This window comes from Podarcis filfolensis (assembly GCF_964270895.1).
Source record: "Podarcis filfolensis genome assembly, chromosome: 2".
NCBI classification, from domain to species: Eukaryota; Metazoa; Chordata; class Lepidosauria; order Squamata; family Lacertidae; genus Podarcis; species Podarcis filfolensis.
In genome coordinates this window covers 50,969,454-50,983,575 of record NC_139605.1, presented here as the reverse complement: position 1 = coordinate 50,983,575, position 14,122 = coordinate 50,969,454, and the positions used below count along the sequence as shown (strand labels likewise).

At 41.0% G+C, this 14,122-nt stretch overlaps 1 protein-coding gene across 5 annotated transcripts in view; it reads right to left on the bottom strand.

The window, feature by feature from the left end:
- The window catches only part of DNAH1 (dynein axonemal heavy chain 1), a 173,835-nt gene that overhangs the window by 102,733 nt on the left and 56,980 nt on the right, over nucleotides 1–14,122 (bottom strand). For all 5 annotated transcript variants that reach the window (XR_014545436.1, XM_083603182.1, XM_083603179.1 and 2 more), the window contains 11 exons: nucleotides 13,601–13,741; nucleotides 12,455–12,618; nucleotides 11,491–11,604; nucleotides 8,907–9,095; nucleotides 7,333–7,438; nucleotides 5,370–5,483; nucleotides 4,140–4,289; nucleotides 3,502–3,588; nucleotides 2,698–2,884; nucleotides 1,403–1,494; nucleotides 683–837 (listed from right to left, as the gene is read on the bottom strand). Coding sequence is in view for 4 of the 5 variants with exons in the window: in XM_083603182.1 (XP_083459308.1) it covers nucleotides 683–837; nucleotides 1,403–1,494; nucleotides 2,698–2,884; nucleotides 3,502–3,588; nucleotides 4,140–4,289; nucleotides 5,370–5,483; nucleotides 7,333–7,438; nucleotides 8,907–9,095; nucleotides 11,491–11,604; nucleotides 12,455–12,618; nucleotides 13,601–13,741 (1,499 nt within the window). In the remaining variant the exon portion in view is untranslated. The remainder of the gene's footprint in view (nucleotides 1–682; nucleotides 838–1,402; nucleotides 1,495–2,697; nucleotides 2,885–3,501; nucleotides 3,589–4,139; nucleotides 4,290–5,369; nucleotides 5,484–7,332; nucleotides 7,439–8,906; nucleotides 9,096–11,490; nucleotides 11,605–12,454; nucleotides 12,619–13,600; nucleotides 13,742–14,122) is intronic.

Below are 14,122 nucleotides of genomic sequence, written 5' to 3'. Positions count from 1 at the left end.
TATGCACTTCAGCCCAAGTCCACAAAACATTTACTTGGCATACACACATACAGTATTGATGTATGTACTTGACATAGCAAACAGAAAAACAGTATTATAGTGGAGTTTTTCCATGGGCTGTGTTTTTATGGCCATCTCTATTACTTCACTCCTGAAGATGGATATGTGATTGTAGTGATCCATAGAACCAGTCTCCATCAGTTCATCTCTAAACCTTTTACCCAGAGTGTGGTGAGATGGCCGAGTTTAAGGGAAGGGAAGAAAAATCTTCTTAAATAGTTCTGCCCTCCTTGTGTAGAGGCCATCAGAATAAAAATGACAACTCCAATGATTAATGAATGAGAGGACACATTTGCAGATGCATGTTTAGTGTCCAGTTCTCATTAGCTTTTAATGCCTTGAATATCTCTTTCATGTTACTTACACAGGCTCATCAGCAAAAACCCAACGTAGAAAGCTCAAAAAAAAGTGCATGAGCCAGCCAGTTATCCATTTAGTGTTATGGATTTTCTTAGGCCATAGAAAAGTACAATCAAAACATATGGGCATTAGCTAAAGTTATGCCTAACAAAAGAAGAGCTTTCTTAAATTTCAGTTTATACAGAGCTTATAATTCCTAGAAAAGGGACATGAGCAGACCAGAAGCCATCTAGAACAGATAAGGACAGTTTTTATCTTTTACCATTCATGAGTCAACAAGTCAAACTCTCCATACAGCTGGCCCATTGTAATAGATTTGGGATTCAATATAAAATAATTGACGGCTTCATAGTTTCCACCACTGACTGAAGGCCGACCTTTCAAAGATGTCATTGCAGCTGCCAAAACTTTGTAACACTGAAGACAGAAAGAGTGCAAGGGAATAAAACATCATGGCATCTATTTGAAGGCTGAAAAGAAAGACAATTCAGACTCACCATGAATCTACAATAATGAAGAATGCAAAGTAGTAACAAAGGACTTTGCCCAAGGGTTTGACATGATTAAGAAAAGAGGATTATAAAAGACAAGCACTGATCACAAAAACAGAGGAGGGAATGGCCTTCATTCTTTTGGAAAGTTGATGTAATATCTGCAAACATCGCACTGCAGAAATCCCAGCAAAGCTGTGCAGGCTCAAAGTCACCCATGCTTGCCTTAATGAGGCTCTTCCAGAGTACACATAAGATCAGTATATCAGTTTTAATCCTAGTGTTCTTATTTCAAAGCTCTTCTATGCAGGCTGCTACTGTACTTGGCAAGTAGGGATTTTTCTGTCTCAGAACAGTATCTCGAACCACACTAAGCCAAGCACGAAGGCTGGAAATGCTCCTCCTATGGTGTAAGTGCTGGACAAACCATCTTAGTGTTATTTCCCTTTCATCTATTGACAGCAACACCAGGCATCTCCAGCAATTCTTACCTTAGTTTTTCCTGAGCCTGTGGGCCCCACCAGCATGAGACCATGACGTACCACAGTAGTTTCATATAGCTGGATGCACTTCATCACAAACCCTGGAAGAAAAAGATCCAGAATGGGAATGCCTCGCAGTTGCTTTCACAGGCCTTCAGGTCTATGGATACGAAACTGTGTGGATGCTATAAGCCCCCAAAGCACCATTGAAGGCACACACCAGTTTGTTCCTTAGCTATCTTGAGAAAGATGTCAGCACAGCCTACAGTGCTACTCTTACTCACTCAATCCTTTCATAGCTATCACACATTTTAGAATCCAGAGAGTGATATAGTATACATGTAAATAAAAGCACATTTTCACTTACGGCACATCAACTTTGTAATTCTCCCCCTTCTTGGCATCAGGTGAAAAACCATTTTATCTGCCTGGTATTTTAGACTGAGCTTGGTTTTTAACAGTGGAATTATTATTTGATCTAATTTTAATGTTCTAAAGCTTTGATGATTTTTATTATTGTTATTTTAAATATTCTTTGCTCCAGGAGCTATTTTACGTTAAAACATGTAGCAGAATGAAAAATAATATTAAATATTAAATATACACTTCAGGTAAATGACATTAAGTTCCAAGTTTACCCTCCTACTTAGATTGCACAGTATTCTGCCAGAGTGTTAGAAAAGAGTAAAAACACACACACCAAAAAATCTAGATAACAAATGCAATCGGGAACAAAATGATCATAGATTTGGGGTTTGTACTTTTCCTGGTAAGAATTTAAAATGTTAAGTGGTATACAGATGCTTTGAAAATAAACAAATGATATTTTCCTCGCTGCTGTGAATATTTTGCTTTAAGAATTTCTGGGCCTGATCTACTTAATTTCCATTTTTGATGCTCTGAGAACAACATCAGAGCAGAGGTTAAGAATGAATGCCCACAGATGGAAAGACAGATTTATTTATTGAGGCTGCAATCCTATATCCACTTACTTTGGAGTAAGCTCTACTGAACCCAATGGGACTTAATTCTGAACAGACAAGTAAAGCATTGCTCTGTTATTTAATTATGGCATTTGTATCCTGCCTTTCTTCCACACAACTTGAGGTGAAGAACATGGGATTCCCAGATAGGTTCCATCCAGGCACTTAAATACCCATCCTCATACAATGATCTGTGAGCTACAAGCGCTGAAGGACAAATTATAATCCACTGCTGTGGTGCCAAATTTCCAAAGTTCACAACAGACTAATATATAGTTTTAAGAAAACTCCACAGAGGCAGTGTGTTACTTTTTCACTTACCATCAACATCTTTCAAGTTGTCTTTAAGACAGTATCTGTGAATTGCTTCCTCCAGGATGCCATAGTCAATAGGTTCCTCTTTGATCTTGGGAAACAGATCAGAAATTATACCATTGAAAAGCTTCAGGTCATCCTGCAGGAATTTAGGAACATTGACATCCTTGATGGCCCTTAGGCAAATCAGTTCCTGCAAGCAAGAAAAGTATATTAGTAAAGATTCTTCCTCTTTTCTTGGATCTCCATGCCCAGCCTTTAATTGCCACACTCTGAAATCTTGATTATTCTACAGAGCTACTAATCTTTGTACTTTGACAGACAGATGATTGCAATTAGGACTGTTCTTTTCAATTGTGTTTACTTTTCTTGTTCCAGACATCTTCAGCTAAGATGAAAAAATGTGGTGGTGGTGGAGTTTCACTGAGGTTGCTGAAAGAATGTTATCAACAATCTTAATTTTTTTAATGAAAAAATCAAAACAAGCTAAATAAAAGTTACAAGATCTAGCCCCAAATGGAATTGTTGCACATTTTAATGTACAAATATTTGTAGATTAGATACAGACAGAGCAGAAATTTTTTTTAAACAAAGTTTAGTCTTAGCACAGCCTTCACCAACATGATGTTCTCCATATGTTTTGGACTAGGGGCTCTATGCCCCTGCTGGGAAGTTATTCCCAACATTCTGCCCCACCAGATGAGCAACACATGTCCAGAATGTAACCAGAAAAGTGGCTCTTAACTATCCTAGTCATCCTCATGCAACACTGCATATGGAGCCATTTGAAGTGGGACTACTTGAACTTGCCTCGTCCATTGTTGGATTTTCTCTTTTAAGATTGCCAGCCGCTGAAATGACTGTCTTCACAGCTCTCATTCCAAAGTCATAGTGATCCTGCAGCAGAGATATGGGAAATGACAATAGTGGAAATAGGAACTGAAATGGAATGGCAAGCATCTAATCAGTTAGACAAGAGAAGGGAACAATCTGCCAATCTCCTTCTCTACTTGCAGCCCAGCCTCTTTCCTAAGAAAACAAAAAGACGGAGAATCTTTACATAGCTAGGCCTAGGCTTAAATACTTTCATTCTGAATAAAGGTAAAAGACAAAGAGTAGAGAGGCAGAGAGTACTGTTATGAAGAAGGGTATTAGATACTGCAGCAATCCTTTTTAGTTCTTCTGTCCTCATAAAGCAATTCCTTGGTAACAACTGAAAACGAAACCAGGGCATGAGCGATAACATTGGTATGATTGCACAAAAACTTGAGCTAAGGAGGATCAAAATGGATAAAGGACAGCCACGGAGATAGCAATGAAAGCGAGAAGAGAATATGGTGCTCCAGGATATCAGAATCAGCAACAATTCTGAGCTACAGGATGTACTCTAATGGAACTTTAAAGATTCCTCCTACATTAGGAAGGCTGGATGGCTCAAAAATACTGACCTGGGAACTGAGTTGTTCAGAAGACAATTTAAAGGTGGTAGTGATCTTCTTTGCCAGAACTTTGGCTTCATTGAAGCCAAATGAATACAGAGAAATCTCAGCAATCATAGAGTAATCTGGAACCATCATAGCCACAGGACGAAAAAGAGCCTGGAAGGTATACAGTCACCATGAAGAGGGAAGGCTCCACATATATTCACTCTTAGCAATCTGTGCTTATGGATGGTAAAGCAAATTAAAATCTGCACAAAAGAGGTTATCAACCCAAGTGGCAGCAACCTTTATAACTGCACACAGAAGACAGAATTTATGAAATTTGCCAGTTGCAGCTGAGATCTTTTTTAATGTTTGAGATTTCTGAGGAGGCATTTCCAACTATTTGGGGGATAATATAACATCTTATTGCATAATCAGACTTAGTAGCATTCAAAAACAGTCTCCCTTGCCAACGTGAATTTAAGTGATTTTCCTAACTTTGTGGGAGTGGAATGAAATCTCTTTCACCAAATTTACCTATGCTTTGAAATTGGAAGAGATTTTCTCCCTTCAAAGCAATACATTCTAGGGGTTGGGATACTCCCATCCCATTTATGCCTACAAATAAAGGATGGACTCCTCTATATATGACGGAATATATCAGCTATTCCTCTCCAATGTCAGACACAGAGCTCCAACATCAGAGAGGGAGATCTGATGTCAGCTCCTGCCCCCAACACCAAAGCCACTAACACCCTGGTCCAACCAGTGTTTGAGCTGCAATGTCAGTATAGACAAAATGGAGATATATTGGGAGACATTAAGAGGTGTGCCTGAGGAAGATCAGGAAACAGCTGGGATTTGAAGGATCCAACTCTCTCCTAGTCCCCTGATACACCCCCAAACTGGGGACAAATTTAGACATACCTCTAAGCATGACTCAATCTCTCCCTCCACTATCTTTTTCCATTTGAGAGGGAAAATGTACAGAAGGTGGGAATTAAATCTGGAAATAGACAAAGGACTGCAAGATTGCTCCTCTGCCTCATTTCTGGCCTGGCCTGGCAGCTTGAGCCCAGCAGACCTTTGGATGTGGTCACTGAACTGCCTTTTGTTCCTGCCCCTTCCCCTAACCTTAGAACTGCATCCTAAGATAGTCAGAACGTAGATGTCATCTTATAGCATTATAGTTAAGTAAGAGACAGTTGTTCATATTTGAACTGAGTGTGGCCAAGTCCAGCAGTGTTTAGTTACCTTTAAGTTATCTGGTAGCTCAGTGCGTCCGGCATAGCCAGGGTTCATTGTGATGAAGACCGCACAAGATGGAACCAGTGCAATTTCAGCTCCTTCAAACATGAAGCGGTCCACCTAGACCCAGTAAAACATTATCATAGTGAGTGACTTGCTGGTAAGCAAATATCCTCAATTCCAGATGGAACAAAATCCTTTTTATGTCAAAATCTAACCCTACAAATCCAGTCAAATGTCCTCACTGGGCTGGTCCAAAGATGCATACTACCCACTCATCGGCTTGCAGCTAGGACCAGATTTGTTTAGAATTCAGTTGGACACACAATGACAGCCCTCCCTTAGATTTGCACTTCCCTGAACTTGGCTCATCCTAAGGCATGGTTGCTCATTCTACCCTGCAGTGGCTTTGGCTGCATTTGCATCCACTGCATCTCTTCTAGAGGTGTGTCAGGTGGCAACTTGGGCTACTCCAAATTCTTTCACAGAGAGTTATAAGATGGACTTGCATGCTTCCTTGGAGGATGCATTTGGAAGGCATATCCTCCAGAAATTAATTCCTCATCATTAATTTGCCAGCTCTCACCCTAGGATTACTAGGGGTCACTTTGGAGCATGTCATTTGCTGGTGTTCTGGTACCTATGGTATTGACCTGAAAGGTATTTCTAAGGAGGCACTAGGACATCACCAAGGCCCACCCTTCACTGGCATTGTTTACATTTCTTATTTTATGGATGGCTACTCCTGGTGTCTGGAGTCTGTCATGCCATTAGTTTCTTTCTAGGATGTCTGTTATATGGTCTGGCTGGAAGGGCAAACTGTCACTCCCGGGGAGGGGCAGCACAAAAGCCTTTAGGAGTAATGACTTTTTTTCTGCCTTTGAGTCTTTGTAACTGGTTAGCTATGCTTCTCTGACTATAAACCGAATAAATAAATAAAAGAAATACAGTAGAACCCACCAGTGGGTTCCATGCTGGAGAGCCTCTACAATTGTCTTGAGGCTTGTCATATGTTCACCTACTTAAACAACAAATTTCTACTTGAACAGCAAAGAAAACAAACACTGGATAATGTTTTTGTACCAACATACTTGAGGCAGAACTAGAACACCAGCACAGAGATACATACTCTGTAGCCCACAATCTGAAGAGAACAGCTTACATAACAAGCACCAGAGAATGCAAGTAACGACCCTTCTGAATGTATTGAAACCAGCCAATTAACTTTGAAAAGAAGTTTCTTCAGCTAGGTGAAAACTATTCAAACCTCTGTGCAATAGCAGGGTTTTGCCATGCTATGAAAACCTGTGCAGCGCCCAAAACTCCTACACCAAACTGCCAGTTAAGTGGCAGAAGGGACTAACAGGAGCCTTGAAAGCTTCCTTTTCTCTTAATTAGGGAAGCAGAATTTCCAGTTCAATATTCTATTAGAAAAATATTCATATTAAAAAAGGTCTCCAAAGGACTACCTGTCAAAGAAAGTAATAAAAGTAAAATCATCTGACATTTAAAATATGCATTCTATTAAATGATTATGGAACTGCCAATATAAAGGAGGAGAACCCCCTAAATCTGCCAATACGTAGGCAGGAAAAACAACAAGCTTTAAATAGCATCTCAGAAATCACTCAAACCCCCACGAAAAAAACAACCCACTGGGGAGGAAAACTTCAGGAGACAACCAAGAACCACATACACAAGGGAAAAGCAACCAAATTATATGCACAAACAAACAATTAAAGGTCAGAAGAGCACCAGCTTGGTCTGCTTCAAGCAAGGGCAGAAAAAATGAAATGTCACGCTAGAGGAGGGGCAACACCGAAGCCTTTAGGAGTGGTGACATTTTTTTCTGCCTTCAAGGAAGTGGAGCATAATGATATCCCACTTGGTGATGTCCTAGTACCTACCAGACAAATAAAAGTGTGGTTCGGGAAGCCAAATTCCTTCACTCTTCACTTCCTTAACTTACCCTCTGCTGTTGAGCTTTCTGAATTGTTGTGATTTGCTGGGCAACTACAGACAACACTTCAATGTCAATGCGGTTGAACTCATCGAAGCAAGCCCAGGCTCCAGAACTGAGCATGTAAGGAGAAGACAGTATCAGGGATCCAATAGTTACTAGCAAAAAATCAGCTGGTCTTAAAAGGCATGAAGAGATTATGCCAATCTAGACAGCACTGGGGCAGGAAGGTAGGCTGGTAGTGAGGTTAGGGCTGCACCAATGTACTGCTGGGAGTGCAGGATTGGCTCTGCTGCTGCATTTGTACAGCACCAGCCTCACTACTGCCCCAGTGCCTTCCAGGCAAGCTGCAGAGATGCTGGTGTTGGGAGTGTAGCTCTGTCTCACCACGCTGGCTGTTACTGGTGGCAAGTTAATTTACGCAAATTGCCTACCATTTGATACCAACCTTCATGAGCAACTATTTTACATGTCCTCTTTGGGACAGTCACAATATGTAAATTGGGCCCAGTTTCCAAAGGTGACTGGAATTTAAACTATGTAAGTTAGCACAATCTAAATGTTTATTGGGTTCTCTTTTACTCTATCAAACCAAATATAAAAACAAAAAATTTTTTTCCCTTCCAGTAGCACCTTAAAGACCAACTAAGTTAGTTCTTGGTATGAGCTTTCGGGTGCATGCACACTTCTTCAGATACACTGAAACAGAAGTTGCCAGATCCTTCTATATAGTGAGAAGGTGGGGTGATTGGCAGATAGCTGTGATGAGCCTGTTGACGACTCTTAACGACTGCAATAGGTCTTACAGGAAAAAGCAAGGGGTGAGAAGGTGAAAAATGGCTTTGTCATGTATAATGAGATAAGAATCCAATGTCTTTGTTCAGACCAGGTCTCTCCATGGTTTTAAGTTTGGTAATGAGTTGCAATTCAGCAGCTTCTCTTTCCAGTCTATTTCTGAAATTCCTTTGTAGTAATACAGCTACTTTGAGATCTTGTATAGAATGTCCTGGGAGATTGAAGTGTTCTCCTACTGGTTTCTCTGTCTTGTGATTCTTGATGTCCGATTTATGTCCGTTTATTCTTTGGCGTAAGGTTTGGCCTGTTTGTCCAATATAGAGAGCTGAAGGATCACCCATTCCCACCACCCTTCTGAGTAATACCCCTCCCCACCTTCTCACTATATAGAAGGATCTGGCAACTTCTGTTTCAGTGTATCTGAAGAAGTGTGCATGCACACGAAAGCTCATACCAAGAACTAACTTAGTTGGTCTTTAAGGTGCTACTGGAAGGAAAAAAATTTTTTTGTTTTGACTATGGCAGACCAGCACGGCTACCTATCTGTAACTGAAACCAAATATAGTAATACATCTCTACAGAATGCTCAAACAGGCAATATATGGAGATTGCTAGTAGGGAAATAATCACTAGGCTAGCTACTTGTTCTGGGTTCTCATAGACTCACCTCTGCTTGGATGTATTGGATGCAACAATATTCTGATTCATGTATTGTCTGCCAAACCAATAATTGTGTTATGATCCACCCCCTGTGTAGCATATTCATATATGGCATTGTTTTGTAATACCTGGCTAGTCCTTTCAGGAATTTCCCCATTGCCATGAAATCAAGCTGATCAGAACAATTAAACACAACCGTCTGGATAGCTAAAGCTTTCCCCAGATCTTTAGTCGTCTCTGTTTTGCCTGTCCCAGCTGGTCCTGCAGGAGCGCCCCCGAATTTCAAGTGCAATGCTCCAGTAAGTGTCAAGTAGCATCTATCACAAAGAAGCAAATAATTTTAAGGCTGGAAGGGTTCATCTAGTCAAATGCCACACAATGAAAAATGTATTATTCATTTATAAACATTACCAAATAGCTCATTATGTTAAGAAGAATGCAGTTTATTATCAAATGACAGTATACTACGAGGGAAGATCAGAACACTATGAAAGGGGTGGACTCACCTTTTTCAGGCAAACCCTCTGGGGCCTACATCTCATGGTGGGCATGCCCAAAGTATAAAAGTGGATGTGACCAATTTTAAAAAAAACAACAACAACAAAAGGACAAATTTGGAGGATCTTGAGAGAATCACAAAACATTTTGAAAACACAGAAGAGGATCCATGGGAGTGGTCAGTATTTCCTTTAATGTAATATAAAAAAAAATTAATGGGTGAATTTGGGGGAGCCTTTTGGCTCATGGTTTGTCTCCTCCAGACAAACTATGAGCTGTAAACCAAGAACACATATTGGTTACAGCTCTTTGCTTGCATGGAGAGAAACAAACCATAGCTCTGAGTTCATATGACAAGCTAAGGCAAACCATGACTTTGTCAGAGTAGCAGAGTCACGGTGAGATTGGAGAAGGAGCAAAGCAGCCACAATCTCCTCTCTGGAAACCTGTGCATATGTGCTAAGGCATGATCTGGTTTAGTGCTAAATGCAAACTGAGCCACAGACAGCTTTTTAAAACAAACAAACCAAAACTGTAATGAAGAGCAATCTTGTACATTTTTTTGCCTATGTTGTAAACCAGCCCAATTCAAATGTGTCTTGGGTGTGTGTGTGAAATGTCCTGAAATAAATTGTGACATATGTGTGGTGTGTCAGAAGAATGTCATTTATCTGCTTCTCTGGGTTTTGTTTTAAAAACCACATAGGGCCCCAACACTGACTAGGGTTAAAAAAGTACACACCCTTTTAAAGAGTCAGTTGGCTTTCTTGGGATTGATTGATTGATTGATTGCTGCAGGTGCTTTTTGTCTACAGAAAACTGTGGGTTGTTTACAACTAGCTTTTATCCAGAGCAGACCTATATAAATTAATGACCATGACTAACTTAGGTTCATAAATTTCAATGAGTCTATTCTAAATAAAAGTTACAGTACTTGAATACAATCCTGTATATAGCCAGTGGCTGAAAACTGGGAAGATTGTTTACCACCAAGAAGGTGACAGTAAATGAGATAGACTGCATCCTAAGTCTACTTCTCTGTGTGTTCTGCAATAAAAGGTATACCCGGGGTGGATTTCAATACTTCAAAATGACATGCTGCAGGAAAAATATTTTTAAAGGGACTCACTAGGTTTTCTGATCTAAATATGCTTTATGACCTTAATATGATGATCAATAATAGCTAGAACAAGTGAGATCCAGTTGAAACCTCATGAGAACAATTATATTAGCACTTCAACACATTCATTTGCTATCCCAACCCTTGCTCTGCTAAAGCATCAATAATCAATAATGGTACTCAAAAGGAATAAGAATTTTTAAAAAGAAGACATAGATCATATGTTATTATTCTCAGAGAGCTGCTTTAACCATACTGTTTAATGAATAACCATCATTCAATATTATCCATGGAGGACCACTTGATTAAACTGCTTCTGTTACCATTATTGAGAACTGAACGGCTATATCCTTGTTCAGCCTGCAGAAATGCAATCCATCTTCGATGCATGCAACCGATTACAGTGGTACCTCGGTTTACGAACTTAATCCGTTCTGGAAGTCTGTTCTTAAACCGAAACCATTCTTAAACCAAGGTGTACTTTCCCTAATGAGGCCTCCAGCCACCAGTGCCCTTCCACCGTTCGGATTCCGTTCTTAGACTGAGGTAAAGTTTGCAAACCGAGACACTACTTCCAGTTTTGTGGAGTTCATCAACCAAATTGTTTGTAAACAGGACTGTTCTTAAACCGAGGTACCACTGTACTACATTGTCAACTTTTTAAAAACAACAACAACCAACCACACGCATACATGCATTGGTCAACTAAATAAAAAGCTTTTTAAAAGAAAGTTATGCACTTTGAACATAGTTTCTCTAAGACACATGTGGAATCTGTTCCTAAACACTTCACCATATTTGGCATATGCAGACACAAGAGCTAGACCCAGTTTCCCACTGACTCCGTATGTATCTGGTTTTTAGGAGCTTCCATGTTAGGTCTTGGGCTCTGAGCATACTCTTGCTGCCTGGCCCTGCTTGGAGTACTGCAATGTACTCTATGTGGGACTACCTTTGAAGATGACTCAGAAACCACAATTAATCCACAATGCAGATGCTACACTGGCAGAGTTGACCCTTGATTCAAAGAGTGATTTATTCATTCAAGATTATGGAGACAAGTTGTTGTTTTTTAGTCTAATAAGTTATGATACCTGTCAGTGAGAGGTGTAATCACCAGGCGCCCACTGTTGCCCAAGTATTCATAGCCATAGATAAATTCAGCGTTCACTGCCCGGATATACAAATCATCTCTTGTCCAGTAGTACCTAATGTTAAAGAAAAGTTAAATGCAAAATGACATAGGAAGAAAACTGCAAGAGCTAACAAAGGGTTTCTTATACCATCAGTTTAAACACTGCAGTCCTGTTTATTTGGTTGTATTTTGTTCACGCTAAACAATGCATATTCTTTTATAACGTTGCATGTTCCACCTGCATATTATTGAAAAAGCTCTGGAGCTGACTGCCGCTTCACAGGTAAGATTCACCTTCTGTTGTGTGGCAGGGTGGTCCCTTCCCTTACCTGGCCAATCCCCTGGCAACACCTCCCCAGACAGGATTGGGGTAGGCGGAGACCTCCGGTATCCAGTCTGGGGAGGATGAAGCCAGCCTGAACTACCAGGAGCTGCACTGGGATCCGGGGGGCTGCACGCGACCACGCAAAAGGTGCCCCCATTTGATGTTGGGAGTGGTCATTATTGAAAAACTGGACATTTAATGAGTAATGTTAGTGTATGCAGAAAATAATGTTATGTATGCAGAAAAAACAGTAGATTTAACAGAAATTTTCCACAGCCACAAAAAAGGTTAAGTGTAGAACACCTTTCAGCAACTAGCATAAAGCAGTTGAAAGATAAAGAGAAGAAAGATAAAGATAAAGAGAAGAAAGATAATGTGAATTTGTTTTGGAAGGGAGTGTTATTGGGTTGGAATAACCCCTAAGTAGAATGATACAATAATAGTCAGACGATCCTTTTCAGCCCTTTGTGATTATTCTTTCTCTAAGGCTGTGTGCTTCAGGGTGCCCTGCCTAGTTCATGTACCTCACAGTAGCTGAAGACAGGTATCTGTCTCACTATCCAAAAACAGTGATAACAGATTCTAGGAAATGTCTCACCTGAGCTGGGAAATCCACTCGAAATCATTCTCACTGCTGACATTCTCCTCAACAAGTTTAGCTGCCACATCCTTGGCATGAACTTCAATCACAATGAGAGCTGATAACACTCCCCGCTGCATCCGAGACAGCTTCCCTCGCACAAGTGCTACTAGGTCGCTCAGCTGTGCAAGGAAAGCATAACAAGTCAGGCCATGCCTTGGAGAAATATCTCATATCTACTTGGCATCTATAGTTAGCAATGTACTGAAGTGTGTAAGAAAACTGGAGTCCCTTAGGAGAAAAAGAAAAGCCACTTCTCCGCCTTCCTCACAAGTTACATTTTGTGAGGGGAGGAGAAGAAACAGTACCACTCTAGACTGCCTTGGTCAGACCCCACTTGGAGTACTGTGTCTAGTTCTGAGTGCCACAATTTAAGAAGGTTATTGACAAGCGGGGACATGTGCTGAGGAGGGCAACCAAAGAGATCAAGTGTCTGGAAACCGAGTCTTATGAGGAATGGTTGAGGGAGTTGGGTACGTTTAGCCTGCTAAAGAGGAGACTGAGAGGAGGTATGGTAGCCATCTGCAAATATCTGAAGGGCTGCCACAAGCTTGTTTTCTCGTGCTCCAGAGGGGAGGACCCGAACCAATGGATTCAAGTTACAAGAAGGGAGATTTTGACTAAACACCAGGAAGGACGTTCTGGCAGTAAGAGCTGTTTGGCAATGGAACAGACTCCCACAAGAAGCAGTGGACTCTCCTTCCTTGAAGGTTTTTAAGCAGAGATTGGATGGCCATCTGTTATGGCTGCTTTAGTTGAGATTCCTGCATTGCAGGAGGTTGGACTAGAATGAACCTCAGGGTCCCTTGCAACCCTACAATCCTGTGATAGCAGTGAAGCAAGGGCTGGTGGGCATTGTCTTGATCTTTGTCTTTATGAGTTTTTCATTATATCTTTGGGGGGGGGGGGGTTGAAGCTAATGCATAGGACAAGTTTCTGGCCCACCCACCACTGACATGCAACCCCTGGAAGGTTCCTCACAAAGAAATGTTGCCACCAGGCTGAAAAAGGGTCCCCAGCCTTGGCCAACTAGGTGATATAAAAAGCAGGGTTTCAGTGCAGAAGCAACTGAGTCTAAGTTACACAATGAAGTGACATTTTTACCTGAGCACTTAGCTGTGGAAACAACCTGGTGGCCAAATCTCCAGCTTCCAGGGCCTCTGACACTTCTTTTGTCCAGAACGTCTGACATCCGGCAATGGTCACCTGGCCTGGCCAATCTAAGACCCATGTAGTCCGTGGTGTCTTTATTAAAAACATATGGCCTTAATATTAAATACAATGGAGAACTCCCCCCCCACCCAGTTTCATCACTGTTTAAAGTATAGTAGCTGTTTCTGACAAAAGTTCCAGCCCTAGATCACCCTGTCCTTCTCTATGCCCTGCTATACTCTCTGAGCTCGGCTATGCTGCTTTTTGAGTTTTTCCATATGTGAGCCAAGGTAAGACAAAAGACACCATCAACCATGGAATTCTCTTTAGCAGAAGCTTCCCAAATCCTGGCACCTCTTTTTCCAGAAAAAAAGCCCTGGCCTTACATATTGCATTGTTTCCAAAATATTGTCACCACGTTTAAAAAATCCAGTGCGTAAGTTAGGGTACAGACTGCCTACTGTGCCAATCATT